General features: G+C 45.1%; 1 protein-coding gene across 2 annotated transcripts in view; it reads right to left on the bottom strand.

Annotated features, from left to right (window-relative positions):
• Positions 1-18,723, bottom strand: part of ANKS6 (ankyrin repeat and sterile alpha motif domain containing 6) — a 255,254-nt gene that overhangs the window by 228,065 nt on the left and 8,466 nt on the right. For both annotated transcript variants that reach the window (XR_010177741.1, XM_063922805.1), the window contains exons 2-4: positions 10,822-11,324; positions 8,668-8,712; positions 5,173-5,377 (exon numbers count right to left, since the gene is read on the bottom strand). Coding sequence is in view for 1 of the 2 variants with exons in the window: in XM_063922805.1 (XP_063778875.1) it covers positions 5,173-5,377; positions 8,668-8,712; positions 10,822-11,324 (753 nt within the window). In the remaining variant the exon portion in view is untranslated. The remainder of the gene's footprint in view (positions 1-5,172; positions 5,378-8,667; positions 8,713-10,821; positions 11,325-18,723) is intronic.

Below are 18,723 nucleotides of genomic sequence, written 5' to 3' on the forward strand. Positions count from 1 at the left end.
AAACACACACACATGCATATTATATATATATATATATATACATACATACACACAAACACTGCTCAAAAAAATAACGGGAATACTTAAACAACACAATGTAACTCCAAGTCAATCACACTTCTGTGAAATCAAACTGTCCACTTAGAAAGCAACACTGATTGACAATCAATTTAACATGCTGTTGTGCAAATGGAATAGACTACAGGTGGAAATTATAGGCAATTAGCAAGACACCCCCAATAAAGGAGTTGGTCTGCAAGTGGTGACCACAGACCACTTCTCAGCTCCTATGCTTTCTGGCTAATGTTTTGGTCACTTTTGACAGCTGGCGGTGCTTTCACTCTAGTGGTAGCATGAGACGGAGTCTACAACCCACACAAGTGACTCAGGTAGTGCAGCACATCCAGGATGGCACATCAATGCGAGCTGTGGCAAGAAGGTTTGCTGTGTCTATCAGCGTAGTGTCCAGAGCATGGAGGCGCTACCAGGAGACAGGCCAGTACATCAGGAGACCTGGAGGAGGGCAACAACCCAGCAGCAGGACCGCTACCTCCGCCTTTGTGCAAGGAGGAACAGGAGGAGCACTGCCAGAGCCCTGCAAAATGACCTCCAGCAAGCCACAAATGTGCATGTGTCTACTCAAACGATTAGAAACAGACTCCATGAGGGTGGTATGAGGGCCCAACGTCCACAGGTGGGGGTTGTGCTTACAGCCCAACACCGTGCAGGACGCTTGGCATTTGCCAGAGAACACCAAGATTGGCATATTTGCCACTGGCGCCCTGTGCTCTTCACAGATGAAAGCAGGTTCTCACTGAGCACATGTGACAGATGTGACAGAGTCTGGAGACGCCAAGGAGAACGTTCTGCTGCCTGCAACATCCTCCAGCATGACCGGTTTGGCAGTGGGTCAGTAATGGCGTGGGGTGGCATTTCTTTGGGGGGCCGCACAGCCCTCCATGTGCTCGCCAGAGGTAGCCTGACTGCCATTAGGTACCGAGATGAGATCCTCAGACCCCTTGGGAGACCATATGCTGGTGCGGTTGGCCCTGGGTTCCTCCTAATGCAAGACAATGCTACACCTCATGTGGCTGGAGTGTGTCAGCAGTTCCTGCAAGACGAAGGCATTGATGCTATGGACTGGCCCGCCCGTTCCCCAGACCTGAATCCAATTGAGCACATCTGGGACATCATGTCTCGCTCCATCCACCAACGCCACGTTGCACCACAGACTGTCCAGAAGTTGGCGGATGTTTTAGTCCAGGTCTGGGAGGAGATCCCTCAGAAGACCATCCGCCACCTCATCAGGAGCATGCCCAGGCGTTGTAGGGAGGTCATACAGGCACGTGGAGGCCAAACACATTACTGAGCCTCATTTTGACTTGTTTTAAGGACATTACATCAAAGTTGGATCAGCCTGTAGTGTGTTTTTCCACTTTAATTTTGAGTGTGACTCCAAATCCAGACCTCCATGGGTTAATAAATTTGATTTCCATTGATAATTTTTGTGTGATTTTGTTCTTTACATAGTTGAATGTGCTGACAACAAAGTATTTAACAAGAATATTTCATTCATTCAGATCTAGGATGTGTTATTTTAGTGTTCCCTTTATTTTTGAGCAGTGTACAGTGTATTATCTATATATATTATATATATATACAGTGATCGCGCTGAGCCCAAAAAAAAGTGGGTCCCAGGGACCCCTAACTTTTAAAAATTGGGGTCCTACCGGTTCTTTTCTGGGTCCCATCGGAATTAAGTTTTTTATTCATATTAATCTTATTTGGACACTACAGAAGTGTTGCAAGGTGGGGGAATGGGGTGACAGTGCTGCTGGGGTGTGTAGCATGCAGGACACTCTGCCCCAGAGCTTTAACTAGATATTTTGGTGCCCTTTGGCAGAAAGCGAATTGGAGTTCCACCTCCCAGATCCGAAACAACAGGTGGTGCGCGCCGCAGGCGCGCCGCAAAAATTTAGGGGCATGGCTTCATGGAGAAGGGGCGTGACCACATAATAGTGCCAATTCACATTACACCACACTGTAGTGCCGCTTATACACATTGCACCAGGTAGAACCTCCTATATACACTGCGCCAGGTAGAGCACCCCGTTATACACATTGCGCCAGGTAGAGCACGCCGTTATACACATTGCGCCAGGTAGAGCACGCCGTTATACACATTGCGCCAGGTAGAGCACGCCGTTATACACATTGCAGCAGGTAGAGCACGCCGTTATACACATTGCAGCAGGTAGAGCACGCCGTTATACACATTGCGCCAGGTAGAGCACGCCGTTATACACACTGCGCCAGGTAGAGCACGCCGTTATACACACTGCGCCAGGTAGAGCACGCCGTTATACACATTGCGCCAGGTAGAGCACGCCGTTATACACATTGCGCCAGGTAGAGCACGTCGTTATACACATTGCGCCAGGTAGAGCACGCCGTTATACACATTGCAGCAGGTAGAGCACGCCGTTATACACACTGCGCCAGGTAGAGCACGCCGTTATACACATTGCGCCAGGTAGAGCACGCCGTTATACACATTGCGCCAGGTAGAGCACGCCGTTATACACATTGCGCCAGGTAGAGCACGCCGTTATACACATTGCAGCAGGTAGAGCACGCCGTTATACACATTGCAGCAGGTAGAGCACGCCGTTATACACATTGCGCCAGGTAGAGCACGCCGTTATACACACTGCGCCAGGTAGAGCACGCCGTTATACACACTGCGCCAGGTAGAGCACGCCGTTATACACACTGCGCCAGGTAGAGCACGCCGTTATACACATTGCGCCAGGTAGAGCACGCCGTTATACACACTGCGCCAGGTAGAGCACGCCGTTATACACACTGCGCCAGGTAGAGCACGCCGTTATACACACTGCGCCAGGTAGAGCACGTACCTTCCGCACCACCAGGGCCGCTGTCACCGCTGCTTCCGTCAGGCAAAAGAAGTGAGAAGAAGTTTGAGGGGGGGGTGTACCCAATGCGGCCACCTCGGGAACTGGCTCTCCTGTCACAGGCCCGCTAGCTGAGCGTCCGTAGGGATGCTGGGGACACCTGATGGTACTGGTGCAGCCCGCTCTTCTCCCCAGCAGCGGTATGGGGGCAGAGCACAGCAGGGGCTGGAGGTGAGGTTCCTGGCCGGTCACCGCTGCTCTCCCTCACACAGATCGCGGGAGAGCACACCGGAGGCAGCCGAGAGGGAGGCAGATATCGGGTTGGGAGGGAGCTGCAGTTCACGGTGTTGGCGAGTCACCGCTCGCCCGCAGCACACGTCTTCTCTCTCGGCCTGGCTCCCGTGTGAAGCAGCTGCAGCCAACTACTTGTAAATTGAAGGGGACGGTGCTTTCTGCCTGTACAGAGCGGAGCCTTACCACAGGCAGTGTGGCGGTGCCCCCTCCCCCTCCTGGTCACTGCACGTGACCAAGAGGGGGAGGGGGCACCGCCAGACTGCCAGTGGTAAGGCTCCACCTCCGCTCTGTACGGGCAAGAAGCGCCGTCCTCTTCAATTTACAAGTAGTTGGCTGCAGCGGAGCGCGTCCCCAGGGACCCTCCCATTTTTGAAAAGTGAGTCCCCGCCTTCAGATCCGGGTAAAATACGCGCTATAGCGCGTATTTGCGAACACTGTATATATATATATACAGATAGATAATACACTGCTCAAAAAAAAAGGGAACACTAAAATAACACATCCTAGATGTATATATCTCTCTCTCTATATCTATCTATCTATTTTTAAAATATTATTTCCCCCAAACATGGAAGCATCGGGAACATTGCGACCATCGGAACATCTGAAACATCGCAACCATTACGGCTTTCATTTTGAAAGCCGGGAAAGGCCCCAGGTATACAGGGGGAGTCTGGGGGCGGCTTGGGGGGGTTAATTTACACTCCACCAGCGGCTGCTACTGTCTGCAGCCGCTGGGGGGGATCCTGCCGTGCTGACCGATTAGCAGTAATCGGCAGCACGGCAATCAGTGGGGGAGAGTGCAGGGAGGCAGAGGGACCTTCAGGTCCTTCTGATAGCAGCAGCGGAGGGTAGTTTCCTTTCCCTGCCGCTGCTAACACAGTGTATCTGACTGGTCGCATCCTGTGCGACCAGGTCAGATAAAGCACTTGCAGGCATGGTAGCATCTGATGCGACCATGCCAGGCAAGTGGTTAAACATCAAGTTGCTATGCATGCAATGGTCAGCCATGTAAATTTGGATGCCATATAATCGCAATGGTACATTTTCTTGTTTTATACTCCTGCTCCACATATATTGCATTAACACAACAAAAATATGGCTGTAGAATGCCTATAAAAAGATCTCACAATAAATTACATGTACGCTAAATACTGCAAATGCTTTTACTTGATAAACAAGTTGAAGTAGCCGGCGTTACTCGGGTCAATTTTCCAGTTAAGTTATCAATGAGTTGGATGTAACTGTAAACATTTAAAAAAAATATTTGCAGCTTAGCAGCTCTTCCAACACACCCATGAGATGGCTGCCCAGTGGCGGAAGGTGAGGAGCTGTCGCTAGTAGCCCTAGTCCCCAGCTTTTCTTTCTGTTCAGTTTTATATTCACTTTTTCATTGCGAGATGGGTTTAAAGTTTTCCTTCTGTTGCTATGCTAAGGCTTTTGGGTCCACAATATTGTTTGGCTTTCCACCTCCATTTCTGTCAGTTATTTTTGTACACTGATTACGGTTATTTTAGTCAGTTATTACAGGTCGCTGAATTAAGGTCATTTCTTACAGTTCATTAAATTTTAATCCAAATCAATCCAGTAGACGGCCTGTACAGGTCTCCTGTGTCACAGTTTCTGTCTGGCATACACCAATGGGGGGTCCAACCAGGACCTCAACCCCCTAGTACACCAATGGGAGGTCCAACCAGGACCTCAACCCCCTAGTATGTCTTCTGGGATTCAATGTTACCACTTTTTGTCCAAATCCATCCAGTGGAAGACTCTGAACAGGCTCCCCGTGTCAAAGTACTGCCCAGCGTACACAAACAGGAGGTCCGAATAGGACCTTAACCCCCCTGAACCACCTCACATTGGTTTCATACCAATCGGGGCAGGGGTGTCCAAATGCATAACCTGACAAACAAACAGACCAATGAATTTTATGTATAAAATGTTAATAACCTACTGCACCTACCCATGATAAGTGGCTTGCATTAGAGCGGTCCAGGCATGGACACTGTCCTGTTTGTTTATATCTATATTCTTATCAACCAGAAGGCGCACAAGTTCCAGTTTCCCAGTAACCGCTGCTATCATTAGTGGAGACGCTCCATCTGCATTAACAGCATTTACTTGGTTAGGATCCTCATCTAGAATCTCTGTAACCAGCAACAGGTTCCCTATGAATACAGAACAATATACACATTATTAGATACATACACATTTATAGAATTAACATGCAAATATCTAATTACACATCATGGTCATAAACACAGAAGAAAGCAAAATGATTACCTATCCATTACAGTATGGTTAGACACTGAAGATAATTTCATACCTTTAGTATAGTTTTCTGATGGAAGGCCATAAAGGTCAAAAACAATAGTAGGAGTTACTCTGACATCACTGACTCTGACCTTGTGTACACAGTGCATTTTTGCAAGTCAAGACTTCAGTACTGTAACTCAGACTGTGCTTGCTTAGTAAGAGAAGCACATCACCCTTAACCACTTGCCTGGCATGGTCGCATCAAATGTGAGATGTGACCATGCCCGCAAGATCTTTATCTGACCTGGTCGCACAGGACGTGACCAGTCAGATAAACTCTGTTAGCAGCGGCAAGGAAGGGAAACTTCCCTCCGCTGCTGCTCTCAGAGGGACCGGAAGGTCCCTATGCCTCCCTGCACCCCCCCCCCCCCCCTTGTGTCGGCTGTGCTGCCGATCATTGCTGATCAGTCAGCGCGGCAGGATCCCCCACCCCTAGCAGCTGCAGACAATAGCAGCCGCTGGGGAGTGTAGATTAACCCCCCTCCAAGCCACACCCAGACTCCCCTGTATACCTGGAGGCTGTCCGGGATCTAAAAAGTAAAGTCGCGATTTTACCGATGTTCCCGGTCGATGTTTCGATGTTTGGGGGAAATGTAAAAACATATTTAAAAAAAAAAATTTTACACTAAAATAATTTTGGATAGGGTTAAATTCATGTTCTTCACCTAATTCACTCATAAAAAAACCAGACAATTTCGGAGTGGTTTTTTTGGGAAAAAAATGGTCAGCCAAGTGGTTAACTAGCAACTGGTTGAGCGCATTGTGGACACTAGCAGTTTCTTGTATATTATTAATCTCAGTAATACACATGTTTTGAAATATATTAATGAGAAATAGTGGGTTAGTTGCTCTTTAAACATAGATGGTTGTTTAAAATTCAGTAATGTTAAAGTTGTACCAGCCTATTACATTATAGGCCAATATTATAAAAGGATTCAAATGTGAAGTGACAAAGCTTAGCACCCTGCAAATGATTATACTATAGCTTAATTAAAAAGTTTATTTCCAATAATTTTTGGAGCGCTTAGATAACGATCTGGTTCCTAACAGATATATAGGAAAGGCTTGTTATTCAGGAGAACAAAGACAGCAATTGCCCAGCACCTAACTTGGGACCTCCAGTGTCTTGGATCATTTGATAGCCCTTTCACACTGCCATAAATATCCTGAGTTATTGCATGTGAATGCACAGCAACCTGGGATATTGTGCAGTGTGAAAGCACCCTGTTGAAATTACCCAAATCAGCATTTCAACCCAGGTAGTGGCCACGGAGTCAACCCGACTCACGGTGCAGTATGAACGGGTACCATGGGTCGATGCGACCTGGAACCCGTTCACACCATAGGAAGAGCTGGCTCTTGGAGATATCTCATCTCCAAGCGCCAGCTTGGGACATGTTGACACTCACATCATCAACACAGCAATAAGCCGTGTTGGGCTGCCAGTCCGAAAGGGGTCTCAAACGGGTCGCACCCGAGAAGGATCAGTGAACAAAATCCAGGTGCGACCCAACAATTCACTGTGAAAGGGGTATTACTTTCTTTTACTCTAATAACTGATGGTGCCAATCTGTGTTGTCACTACTGTATTGTATGATGCATTTTTGTTTCATGCACAGATACAGCAGCAGAATATCAGCATTTTCTTCGGTACTATTTAAACTGAGGAGGAATAATTATCCACATATTGCGGACTGCAATTTCACCAAACTCACTGTGAATTCAAACACTGGACTGTCTATTAAATTAAACTCACAGGGCTGGATTCAATTAGACAAGACCTTATGCATTTTTCAACCAGTTACAGTAGATGGAGTCTGCTCACATCACCACAAACTGTGAGCAAAATCTGCCTTCCATGGCATAATTCGCAAAGCCGCCATAACAACAACATGGCTAACTGAATCTGCCCCAGAGGGCTACTATGCAAACCTCAAGCTCAGTTGTGAGGATCAGCTGTCCCAACCTGCTGCGGGAACCAGTACCTTTGCAGTATTTAGCTTTTAACTACTTCCATGTTTCTCTTTTCTTTCCATTAGGTCTATGTTGCCAGCTATAAGTTCTGGACTATTAATGTGCCCAGGTGCATTCAAGACTCGGTCATAAATTGTAGTTCACTTTTACTTTGGTTTTGTATCAGTTTCCATTTTCTATCTTGCACCTTTGCTTGCACTACAGAAAGAAAAGTAGTCTGCTACAGGCAAAAGAACATGCTGTTGTTCTTCATATATAGTACGTTCCTATCCAATTCATGGATTACTCGCGGTTGTCTCCCCACTAATCTCTCCAATGAGAGAACCTCTTCATGTTAGTCTGTTTTTGCTCTGCTAACTTTGAGCCTTGGCTTATTTTGCTAGCCTAATCATCTGGACAGTTCTATGCCTGCTTTACATTTTGCTTACTATAAGCAAGAACTGTACGCATCCAAGTGGCCACATTGCCCTTATCCATAGGTTTTGTTTCACAGACATCACCAGAGAGCATTTGCACCAGCCCTATCCTTGGTTCAAGAGATCCAACTGAAAACATACAGATCTCTGCGTATAAACAACTCAGACTAGCCCACAATTCTGTCTACACAGTTCTATCTACTGTACATGCATTCAACTAAGCATAGATTACGTAGACACTCCTTTACCACCTAGTTTCAGCCATTCAGCCACAAGTGGAGATGTAACAGTGATGCATACAAGTCTGAATCCACATAGATGTTTGCATTCACCTACAGAGCATGCACAGTGATAATAAACACAAGCTCCATCCCTAAACAAGGACATGTGCAGCAGCCACTAATCACCCTGTGTGCTCACTTCGCCATGCTTCTCTGCTTCTGCATGGTTCCAACCCTATCCAATTCTCTTCATTACATTCAGATTTTTACTCCAACATTTGTTTTAATGTTATTTACGGGACCCTTGTTCTTTGACCGAAGAATGTAAATTATTACAGTCAGCTGAAAATTATACTGGATATTTCATCTTTTGCTAAAATTAACAACATTCAAAAACTGAATGGCTGAAGATTTTTAGTTAAATAGTCTTCACACATGATAAAACTCTCATACTGTACATAAACATCAGAGACCTTATATATACTGTATATTTTAGTTAATATAAAAATGTTAAAAAAAAACAAAACATACCCATTTTCACAGCATGAAAAATGTCTGGTCGTCGCTTTTCTTCATCTATTACAAAAATAAATACATTTTATATAATGATTAATAGCAATAACAATACTTTATAATTATTTATCCATTTGCTAAAAAAAAAAAAAAAAAGGTTTACATTTTTAAATGAAAAAACATAAAGGGCCCTATCTATTCATAAGCCAGAGAAACCGCCGTGTTCAGCACGAAGAGCAGCTAGACTTTTCTGAACTGTCATTTTAGACCCACGTCTGGTAGCCTGCAGGTTCATTTTGACGGTGAGCAGCTCCACTGTAGCGCGTTGGTCGGCCCTCACGCAAACTTTGTAGCAGACGTTCACCTCTCACATCAATGGCACGTGGTGCTCCACAGTTTCCACGTCGGTTATTCACAATGGTGCCATTTATCCAGTCATGATGGGTGTGGTATGTTAGATAGAATAGACTTAGGTCGACAGTGTCTAGGTCGACCACTATTGGTCGACAGTAAGTAGGTCGACATAGTTTCTAGGTCGACACATACTAGGTCAACATGAAAAAAGGTCGACATGAGGGTTTTTTTTAAATGTTGGTGTCGTTTTCTTCATAGTGTGACCGGGAACCCCAATTAGTGCACCGTGTCCCCTCGCAACTTCGGGCACAGGTTACCGTTCCCAACTGTAGTCAACGTAGATCGTAAAGTATGAAAAAGTTCAAAAATTTGAAAAAAAAATTGAAAACTCATGTCGACCTCATCATGTCAACCTAGAGTCCCTGTCGACCTACTTACTGTCGACCAACAGTGGCCGACCTAGAGACCGGATCCCAGTCATGATACACCTTCACCACAGCAGCACTCTGGAGCAGTATTCTGGAGCGCATGCTCCGGGGAAGCACAGTGTGGTTGGGGGAACTTAGTCCCCTCTGAGTCTGGACACACGCTTCGCTGTGCTCTGCATGTGGTGGGGGGCATCAATAACAATTGGGGGAGGGGGGATATAAAGCAACTGATGCTAGAGGGGAAGGGGGTGGCGTAAATTAATAAAAAAATATATATACAATGGTCACAGAAAAGGGCTTTTTATGGGGGGGGGGGGTTATAAAACATGGATTTTTTTTATTTCAATTTGCATATTTGAAATAAATTATTGAAAACACAGAACGGTCATTAGTTTTATCTGTTCTAATTAGAGCTGTAGTAAAAACCTCTTTTGTATACTTGCAACACCTGTGGGCGGGTTTACTAGACTAGTACTGTTGCTCATTTACAATTCAAAGTACGCTGGATTCACAATATAGGTAAGAATTAACCAATTATGGATGGGAGTCATATTCAGTTAAATATATAACCATTTTTGTTACATTCATATCTGCCTATTTACAATGAAATATGATATTTACTTTTGTTATTTCATTATACAAAATAGTCTTTGCCTTTCCTGGAAACAAAATATACTGGTCCGTATTATATTAGCTGCTGTAATTACAGCCAAGGAAAAGTGCTAGTAGCTCCTGGAGCCATTCAATTATAAGCCCTTCTCCTCTCGCGGCCAACGCTCGTTAACCCATAAGTACCGGGATAAGTGCCTGGAGCTATGGATTAACACATTTGCGGCACCAGCAATAAGAGGCACTTACTGCAGATTTCTGTTCAAGCCTCCCCGCGGCTTGAACAGAAATCCACGATAAGTGCAGCCTGCAAGCTTATCGCGGACTGCAATTGAAAAGCCCTGGCCACTGCATAAGCCCGCGGCTAATTGAATCTGTCCCAAAAATTAGTTTGCAGGAGAATCCATTCTACAACCCTAGGTTTCCATACAATATGTGCACTGCAAACACTTTGCAGTGGCTTTAATATAAGAGATAATAATGATTTCTAAGAAGTAGTGGGTCATTATTTAGATATTTCTTATTTTACTTTCGTTTTTAAATGTAAACTTCACCTAATGCGGTCTGAAAATACATTCTATGTTATATAAACATCTAAAATATGGAGTACTAGTATGTTTAAAATGTTATATTATGGCTGAATTTGCAGCAATTAAATTACAAAACAAAAACTGTAACGTAAAAAAACTGGAACATTTATCATGCTTCAGGAACATGTAGCTAATTTCAAGTTACACCTGACCAAAGACACGCAGAAGAAAAAGAAAGATGTGTTCCCTACCAGTCTTGGGCCTGATTGTTGTTATTGAATCCAAGTAATCTTTCATGTCTTTATGTTTGAAGTTTAGGGCAATTTCAAAAGGCGTTTTCTCCAAGCTGTTTACTTGGTCTGGATCAGCTCCCCTATCCACCAGCTGCTGGGCCACACTAACACGGCCATGCAGCGCAGCCAGCATCAATGGACTCCAACCTGTCTTAATACGGTAATTTACGTCAGCTCCCCAGTCCAGTAAGAGACGCACCACTGCCTCATGAGCATGTTGTGCAGCTGTCATTAAGGCTGTGATCTCAGGCATATCCTCTCTGTGGCCTTTACTACTTACAATATTGACATCAAAGTGATCATAATTATCCACGAAAGCACCACTTTCGAGAAGTAGTTTGACCACGCTTGCATGACCCCCTCTTGAGGCCACTGTAAGGACACTTGCACCAAGTCTATTCTGGGCATTGACATCTGCACCATTCTCCAGTAGTATGAGTGCAACATTTTCATGTCCTGACCTAAAAGTGAACAATTAATGGGTAAAAAGTAATTTAGGATGGAAATATATTGTTAGACGTTGAGACATGTGTATTTACAATGAAATGTATTTAAGGAAAACGCAACATAAGAGCAACATTAGTATTAGTCTGGTATATCAAAATAAATATGCCTAATATGCTATTTAAAGCAATAAAACAATGCACTCAAAATAGAGAACGTTTCCAATAAAAGTTATTTGCCGCCCATTCAGCTGCACTGAACTCTGGTATACTAATTAGTCCAGGCATTATGTTTGCTCTCTAGCACCAAGAGGTTACATTTAGGTCATTTATGAAAACTGCTACACAGGAAATATTGCTGAAGCCCACAGAAAGTCACCATCTTTACTCTGATTACTAAACAAAACCAGAATATAATGCCATCACGGGTAAAGTAGTCGCACCTATCACCCCAGAAAAACTGATTATCGCAGGTATGCGCGCTCCCGTTTTCTTACCTATCCTATTTAAAAAAATTGCTGCCAGTATTCAATAATACCCTTAACCACTTCATATGTACAATACACAGCTTCACGTGTGGTGTGTGCAAATTCAGTTAAAACATGCTATTAGGTCTTTTTAACAATGTGCTGCATTAAGAGTTGGGGTTTTTTTGTTTTGCTTTGTTATACAAACACTGGAAAATCTATTACCACCGTAATTTATCATTCAATTATCGTCAGAGCAGCTAACTCAGCTGCCTACAGTAGTTATACTGGTAACAGTCTTTCTACGTCGCCAAACAGTTGTTAATGGGCCAGCCCATGTGCATTCCAGTCTTCTACTATATAAAGCAAAAAAGAAGCAATGCACTGGCATTCTGAAAAATGTTTCTATATAAATATCCTCTGCTAATACTCTAAAGCTGGGTACACACTAGACCAGGCCTGACCAACCTGTGGCTCTCCAGCTGTTGTGAAACTACACATCCCAGCATACCCTGCCACAGTTGTAGCATTCCCTAAAAGCAAAACTGTGGCAAGGCATGACGGGACTTGTAGTTTCACAACAGCTGGAGAGCTGCAGGTTGGCCAGGCCTGCACTAGACGATATATTGGACGATTTGTCATTTTGAGCTAAATTGGAATGACAAATCATCCGCATAGTCTAGCGTGTATGCATTATTGCACACTACAGTGAGTCATTCATCGCGTCTTCTGATCTGCAATACAGGCAAATCTGAAGAGATCTTTAACGACAGCATGCTCCTGCTGAACATATCGTTCTACCGGTCATGATCCAGTATCGCCTAGTGTGTACCCAGCTTTAGGCCGGACTTTAGCCATGGACTAATTGATCCCCCGGAGCTGTCCAATTAGCCCCAGGGTGTTTTTGGGGCACGAATCAGATGACCTGTTCACACTGTCCCGTAACCTGGGGTTTTTGCAGCCGTGCAAAAGGAGTATTAGTGGAGACTGAAAAATCTATTTAGAATAGCTGCTCATCGTGGGCTTTTACCTTTATTATTGCTTAGGAAGAGATTTTGTACTAGTCCTCAGTCAACAAATGTGTTTATCACAGGTCACTATGACATTTGCCCAATCACACCTAAACACGTGTAAAATGTAGCCTCCCTGAAGATACTGCAAACAGCATTTTAAGAGCACTTGTGTTTAACTGCAAAGACAGCTGCAGATATTTTAAGGATAAAATGCTCTGCAAGCAAACTATTCAGTGTGAATAAGCCCTAACTCTTCCTACCAAGTTCCTTTACCTCAACAGTCTTTTAAGCAACTATTGCATTCACAAGGAAAAGCGTTGCTCAACAGCCATCTAGAAACAGCAGCTTGCACCATCCTTAGCGAAAATGAACATTTACATTATCTGCCAGGAGTAGTTAAGCACATGGTACACATCAGGCGATAGCAGGACTGATTGTGACTGTGCTAGGCATTGACATAATTTACAAACATTACTCAAATATGTAAATCTTCAGTAAACCCACAAATTTGTATTCATGCCTAGTTTGCACTAGAGTACTAGACATTTAAAAAAGGAATTGGTTTCTATGGCTATAGTGAAAATGTGCAACTTTCAACAAACATGCTCTATTTATTAAGCTGCAATCAGCTAAAACTGGAGAAAACAGCAGCTTTCAACAGAGAATGCCTATGGCAGCTCTTCATGCAATTTATTAAAGGGTTAACTCTGGAAAAATCTGAAAACTCTATAATAGAGGTATGCAATGTCTAACACACAAACCGCTGTGGAAATATATATCCTAGCATGACCTGCCACAGTTCTAGCATGGCCTTTTAGGAAAACTATGGTAAGGCATGATGAGATGTGTAGTTCCACAACAGTTGGCACATCGGATGCTGCCTACCCCTGCTATATACCAATGGCAATTCATGAAAGCTTGGCATTCCCGTGCAGTGTCGCAAGACCTTATTTTTAACACAGGTTCCAGTGAAGCCAGAAAGACTGTGTAAGATCCCTCGCCAAGACAGATATCCACATGCATGTAGCTTAAATGCCTTTAATAGGCTAAAGCAGTGGCTCTCAACCTTCAAGTTTACCCAAAAATGACATGTTTTGTCTGTGGAAGCAGGTGGGATAATTACAAACTCAGCAAAATAGATTAACACAACTACTGTATGCATGATTAAAGAAATCTATTAAACATGACCTGTTGGTGGTTGAGAACCACTAGACTAAAAGAAAATGATCATAGCGGTGCAGTAATACAGATCTGCCAAAAAAATCACACATGCATTTGGGAATACATACTTTTTACAGGCGGCCGGGATCCTGAATGATAGATAGATAGATAGATAGATAGATAGATAGATAGATAGATAGATAGATAGATAGATAGAGGCTTCCCAGTTGCGCTACAGTATATAGGAAGCAGCACCTCTAGATGGGTGGTCTTCTGGTTGCCGAATGTCGGGATCCCGGCGCACAGTATACCGGCGCCGGAATCCCGACACCCGACATACCGACACATATTCTCCCTCGTGGGGGTCCACGACCCCCCTGGAGGGAGAATAAATAGCGTGGCGCGCTTAGCGCGCCACCGTGCCCGCAGCGTGGCGAGCACAGAGAGTCCGCAAGTGGCTCATTTGCGCTCGCCATGCTGTCGGTATGCCGGGAGCCCGGCCGCCGGCATACCATACTACACCTCTCTAGATAAACCTTCTGTAAGCTAAGGTTCAAAAATAGCCCTAGTCAAACAGATCTGAGGGGGCTAATCAGTGTGTTCCTGAGATTTTAACCATCCGTAGTACAATACAATTTTTAAAACAGATATGTAGCTAAAACCTAAAGTTTAGCCTAAAAATGTTCTCCCATTAACCTTAAAACACAGCGGTGGCTGCTGCTCCCTGGGTAAGGCAGTGTGTGTGTGTGTGTGTGTGTGTGTGTGTGTGTGTGTGTGTGTGTGTGTGTGTGTGTAACATGCCAAGCTGGGTGCACACTGGTCAATATATCGGCCAACCATATGTGTACCAGCGATATGTCTGTGAACGCTGTCATTCACAAACATAACACATAGGCCCTACAGCACACACAATGACCAATATATCTACAGATATACAATATTGCCTGTACACATGACAGTCAGCCGGCCGCCTGTACACATGCTGCAGAGGCCGCCAGTGACTGACGGCTTAAATGGGTGTGCACATGTAAATGCCCACCCAATTTGTGACGCTCCGCATATAGATAGATATATCTGCAGATATATCTACCACTGTGTACCCACCATCAGCGTCAGAAATGAGTGCTAAAGGGGTTATGACTGATTCTTAATGGAGTTCAATGTTAAAAAAAATAAGAATTTACTTACCGATAATTCTATTTCTCGGAGTCCGTAGTGGATGCTGGGGTTCCTGAAAGGACCATGGGGAATAGCGGCTCCGCAGGAGACAGGGCACAAAAAAGTAAAGCTTTTACCAGATCAGGTGGTGTGCACTGGCTCCTCCCCCTATGACCCTCCTCCAGACTCCAGTTAGGTACTGTGCCCGGACGAGCGTACACAATAAGGGAGGCAATTTGAATCCCGGGTAAGACTCATACCAGCCACACCAATCACACCGTACAACTTGTGATCTAAACCCAGTTAACAGTATGATAACAGAAAGAGCCTCTTAAAGATGGCTCCTTAACAATATAACCCGAATTTGTTAACAATAACTATGTACAGTATTGCAGATAATCCGCACTTGGGATGGGCGCCCAGCATCCACTACGGACTCCGAGAAATAGAATTATCGGTAAGTAAATTCTTATTTTCTCTATCGTCCTAAGTGGATGCTGGGGTTCCTGAAAGGACCATGGGGATTATACCAAAGCTCCCAAACGGGCGGGAGAGTGCGGATGACTCTGCAGCACCGAATGAGAGAATTCCAAGTCCTCTTTTGCCAGGGTATCAAATTTGTAGAATTTTACAAACGTGTTTTCCCCCGACCACGTAGCTGCTCGGCAGAATTGTAATGCCGAGACCCCTCGGGCAGCCGCCCAAGATGAGCCCACCTTCCTTGTGGAATGGGCCTTAACAGATTTAGGCTGTGGCAGGCCTGCCACAGAATGAGCAAGTTGAATTGTGTTACAAATCCAACGAGCAATCGTCTGCTTAGAAGCAGGGGCACCCAACTTGTTGGGTGCATATAGTATCAACAGCGAGTCAGATTTTCTGACTTCAGCCGTCCTTGAAATGTATATTTTTAAGGCTCTGACAACGTCCAACAACTTGGAGTCCTCCAAGTCGCCAGTGGCCGCAGGCACCACAATAGGTTGGTTCAGGTGAAACGCTGATACCACCTTAGGGAGAAAATGCGGACGAGTCCTCAGTTCTGCCCTATCCGAATGGAAGATTAGATAAGGGCTTTTATAAGATAAAGCCGCCAATTCAGATACTCTCCTGGCGGAAGCCAGGGCCAGTAACATAGTCACTTTCCATGTGAGATATTTAAAATCCACCTTTTTCAATGGTTCAAACCAATGGGATTTGAGGAAATCTAAAACTACATTTAGATCCCACGGTGCCACCGGAGGCACCACAGGAGGCTGTATATGCAGTACTCCTTTAACAAAAGTCTGTACCTCAGGAACTGAGGCCAATTCTTTTTGGAAGAATATTGACAGGGCCGAAATTTGAACCTTAATAGATCTCAATTTGAGACCCATAGACAATCCTGATTGTAGGAAATGTAGGAAACGACCCAGTTGAAATTCCTCCGTCGGAACACTCCGATCCTCGCACCACGCGACATATTTTCGCCAAATGCGGTGATAATGTTTCGCGGTGACTTCCTTCCTTGCCTTAATCAAGGTAGGAATGACTTCTTCTGGAATGCCTTTCCCTTTTAGGATCTGGCGTTCAACCGCCATGCCGTCAAACGCAGCCGCGGTAAGTCTTGAAAGAGACAGGGACCCTGTTGTAGCAGGTCCCTTCTCAGAAGTAGAGGGCACGGGTCGTCCGTGACCAACTCTTGAAGTTCCGGGTACCAAGTCCTTCTTGGCCAATCCGGAGCCACTAGTATTGTTCTTACTCCTCCTCACCGTATAATCTTCAATACCTTTGGTATGAGAGGCAGAGGAGGAAACACATATACTGATTTGTACACCCAAGGTGTTACCAGTGCGTCCACAGCTATTGCCTGTGGATCCCTTGACCTGGCGCAATACTTGTCCAGTTTCTTGTTGAGGCGAGACGCCATCATGTCTACCATTGGTCTTTCCCAACAGTTTATTAGCATGTGGAAGACTTCTGGATGAAGACCCCCCTCTCCCGGGTGAATATCGTGTCTGCTGAGGAAGTCTGCTTCCCAGTTGTCCACGCCCGGGAAGAACACTGCTGACAGTGCTATTACGTGATTCTCCGCCCAGCGAAGAATCTTGGCAGCTTCTGCCATTGCACTCCTGCTTCTTGTGCCGCCCTGTCTGTTTACATGGGCGACCGCCGTGATGTTGTCCGACTGAATCAACACCGGTTTTCCTTGCAGGAGTGGTTCCGCCTGGCTTAGAGCATTTTAGATTGCTCTTAGTACCAGAATGTTTATGTGAAGAGACTTTTCCAGGTTCGTCCATACCCCCTGGAAGTTTCTTCCTTGTGTGACTGCTCCCCAACCTCTCAGGCTGGCGTCCGTGGTCACCAGGATCAAATCCTGTATGCCGAATCTGCGGCCCTCCAATAGATGAGCCTTTTGCAACCACCACAGAAGATATACCCTTGTCCTTGGCGACAGGGTTATTCGCAGGTGCATCTGAGGATGCGACCCTGACCATTTGTCCAACAGATCCCTTTGGAAAATTCTTGCATGGAATCTGCCGAATGGAATTGCTTCGTAAAAAGCCACCATTTTTCCCAGGACTCTTGTGCATTGATGTACAGACACCTTTCCTGGTTTTAGGAGGTTCCTGACAGGTCGGATAACTCCTTGGCTTTTTCCTCGGGAAGAAAAACCTTTTTCTGAACCGTGTCCAGAATCATCCCTAGGAACAGCAGACGTATCGTCGGAAAACAGCTGCGATTCTTGGAATATTTAGAATCCAGTCGTGCCGTCGAAGAACTACTTTAGATAGTGCTCTTCCGACCTCCAACTGTTCTCTGGAACTTGCCCTTTTTAGGTCGTGCAAGTAAGGGATAATTTAGATGCCTTTTTTCTTTGAAGAAACATCTTTTCGGCCATTACCTTGGTAAAAAGGCCCGGGGTGCCGTGGATAATTCAAACGGCATCGTCTGAAACTGATATTGACAGTTCTGTACCACGAACCAGAGGTACCCTTGATGAGAAGGACAAAATTTGGACATGGAGGTAATCCTTGATGTCCAGGGACACCATATAGTCCCCTTTTTTTTTCGGTTCGCTATCACTGCTCTGAGTGACTTTATCTCGATTTGAACCTTTTATGTAAGTGTTCAAAACATTTTAGATTTAGACTATGTGTCACCAAGCCGTCTGGCTTCAGTACCACAATATAGTGTGGAAAAATAATACCCTTTTCCTTGTCGTAGGAGGGGTACTTTGATTATCACCTGCTGGATATACAGCTTGTGAATTGTTTCCAATGCTGCCTCCCTGTCGGAGGGAGCCGTTGGTAAAGCAGACTTCAGGAAACCTGCGAGGAGAAGATGTCTCGACTCTCCAATCTTTACCCCTGGGATAATACTCGTACGATCTAGGGGTCAACTTGCGAGTGATCCCACTGCGCCCTGAGACTCTTGAGACTACCCCCCCACCTTGAGTCCGCTTGCACGGCCCCAGCGTCATGCTGAGGACTTGGCAGACGCGGTGGAGGGCTTCTTTTCCTGGGAAAGGGCTGCCTGCTGCAGTCTACTTCCCTTACCTCTATGTCTGGGCAGATATGACTGGCCTTTTGCCTGCATGCCCTCATGGGAAAGGAAAGATTGAGGCTGAAAAGACGGTGTCTT

The sequence above is a fragment of the Pseudophryne corroboree genome, chromosome 5 (genome assembly GCF_028390025.1).
Source record: "Pseudophryne corroboree isolate aPseCor3 chromosome 5, aPseCor3.hap2, whole genome shotgun sequence".
Classification (NCBI taxonomy): domain Eukaryota; kingdom Metazoa; phylum Chordata; class Amphibia; order Anura; family Myobatrachidae; genus Pseudophryne; species Pseudophryne corroboree.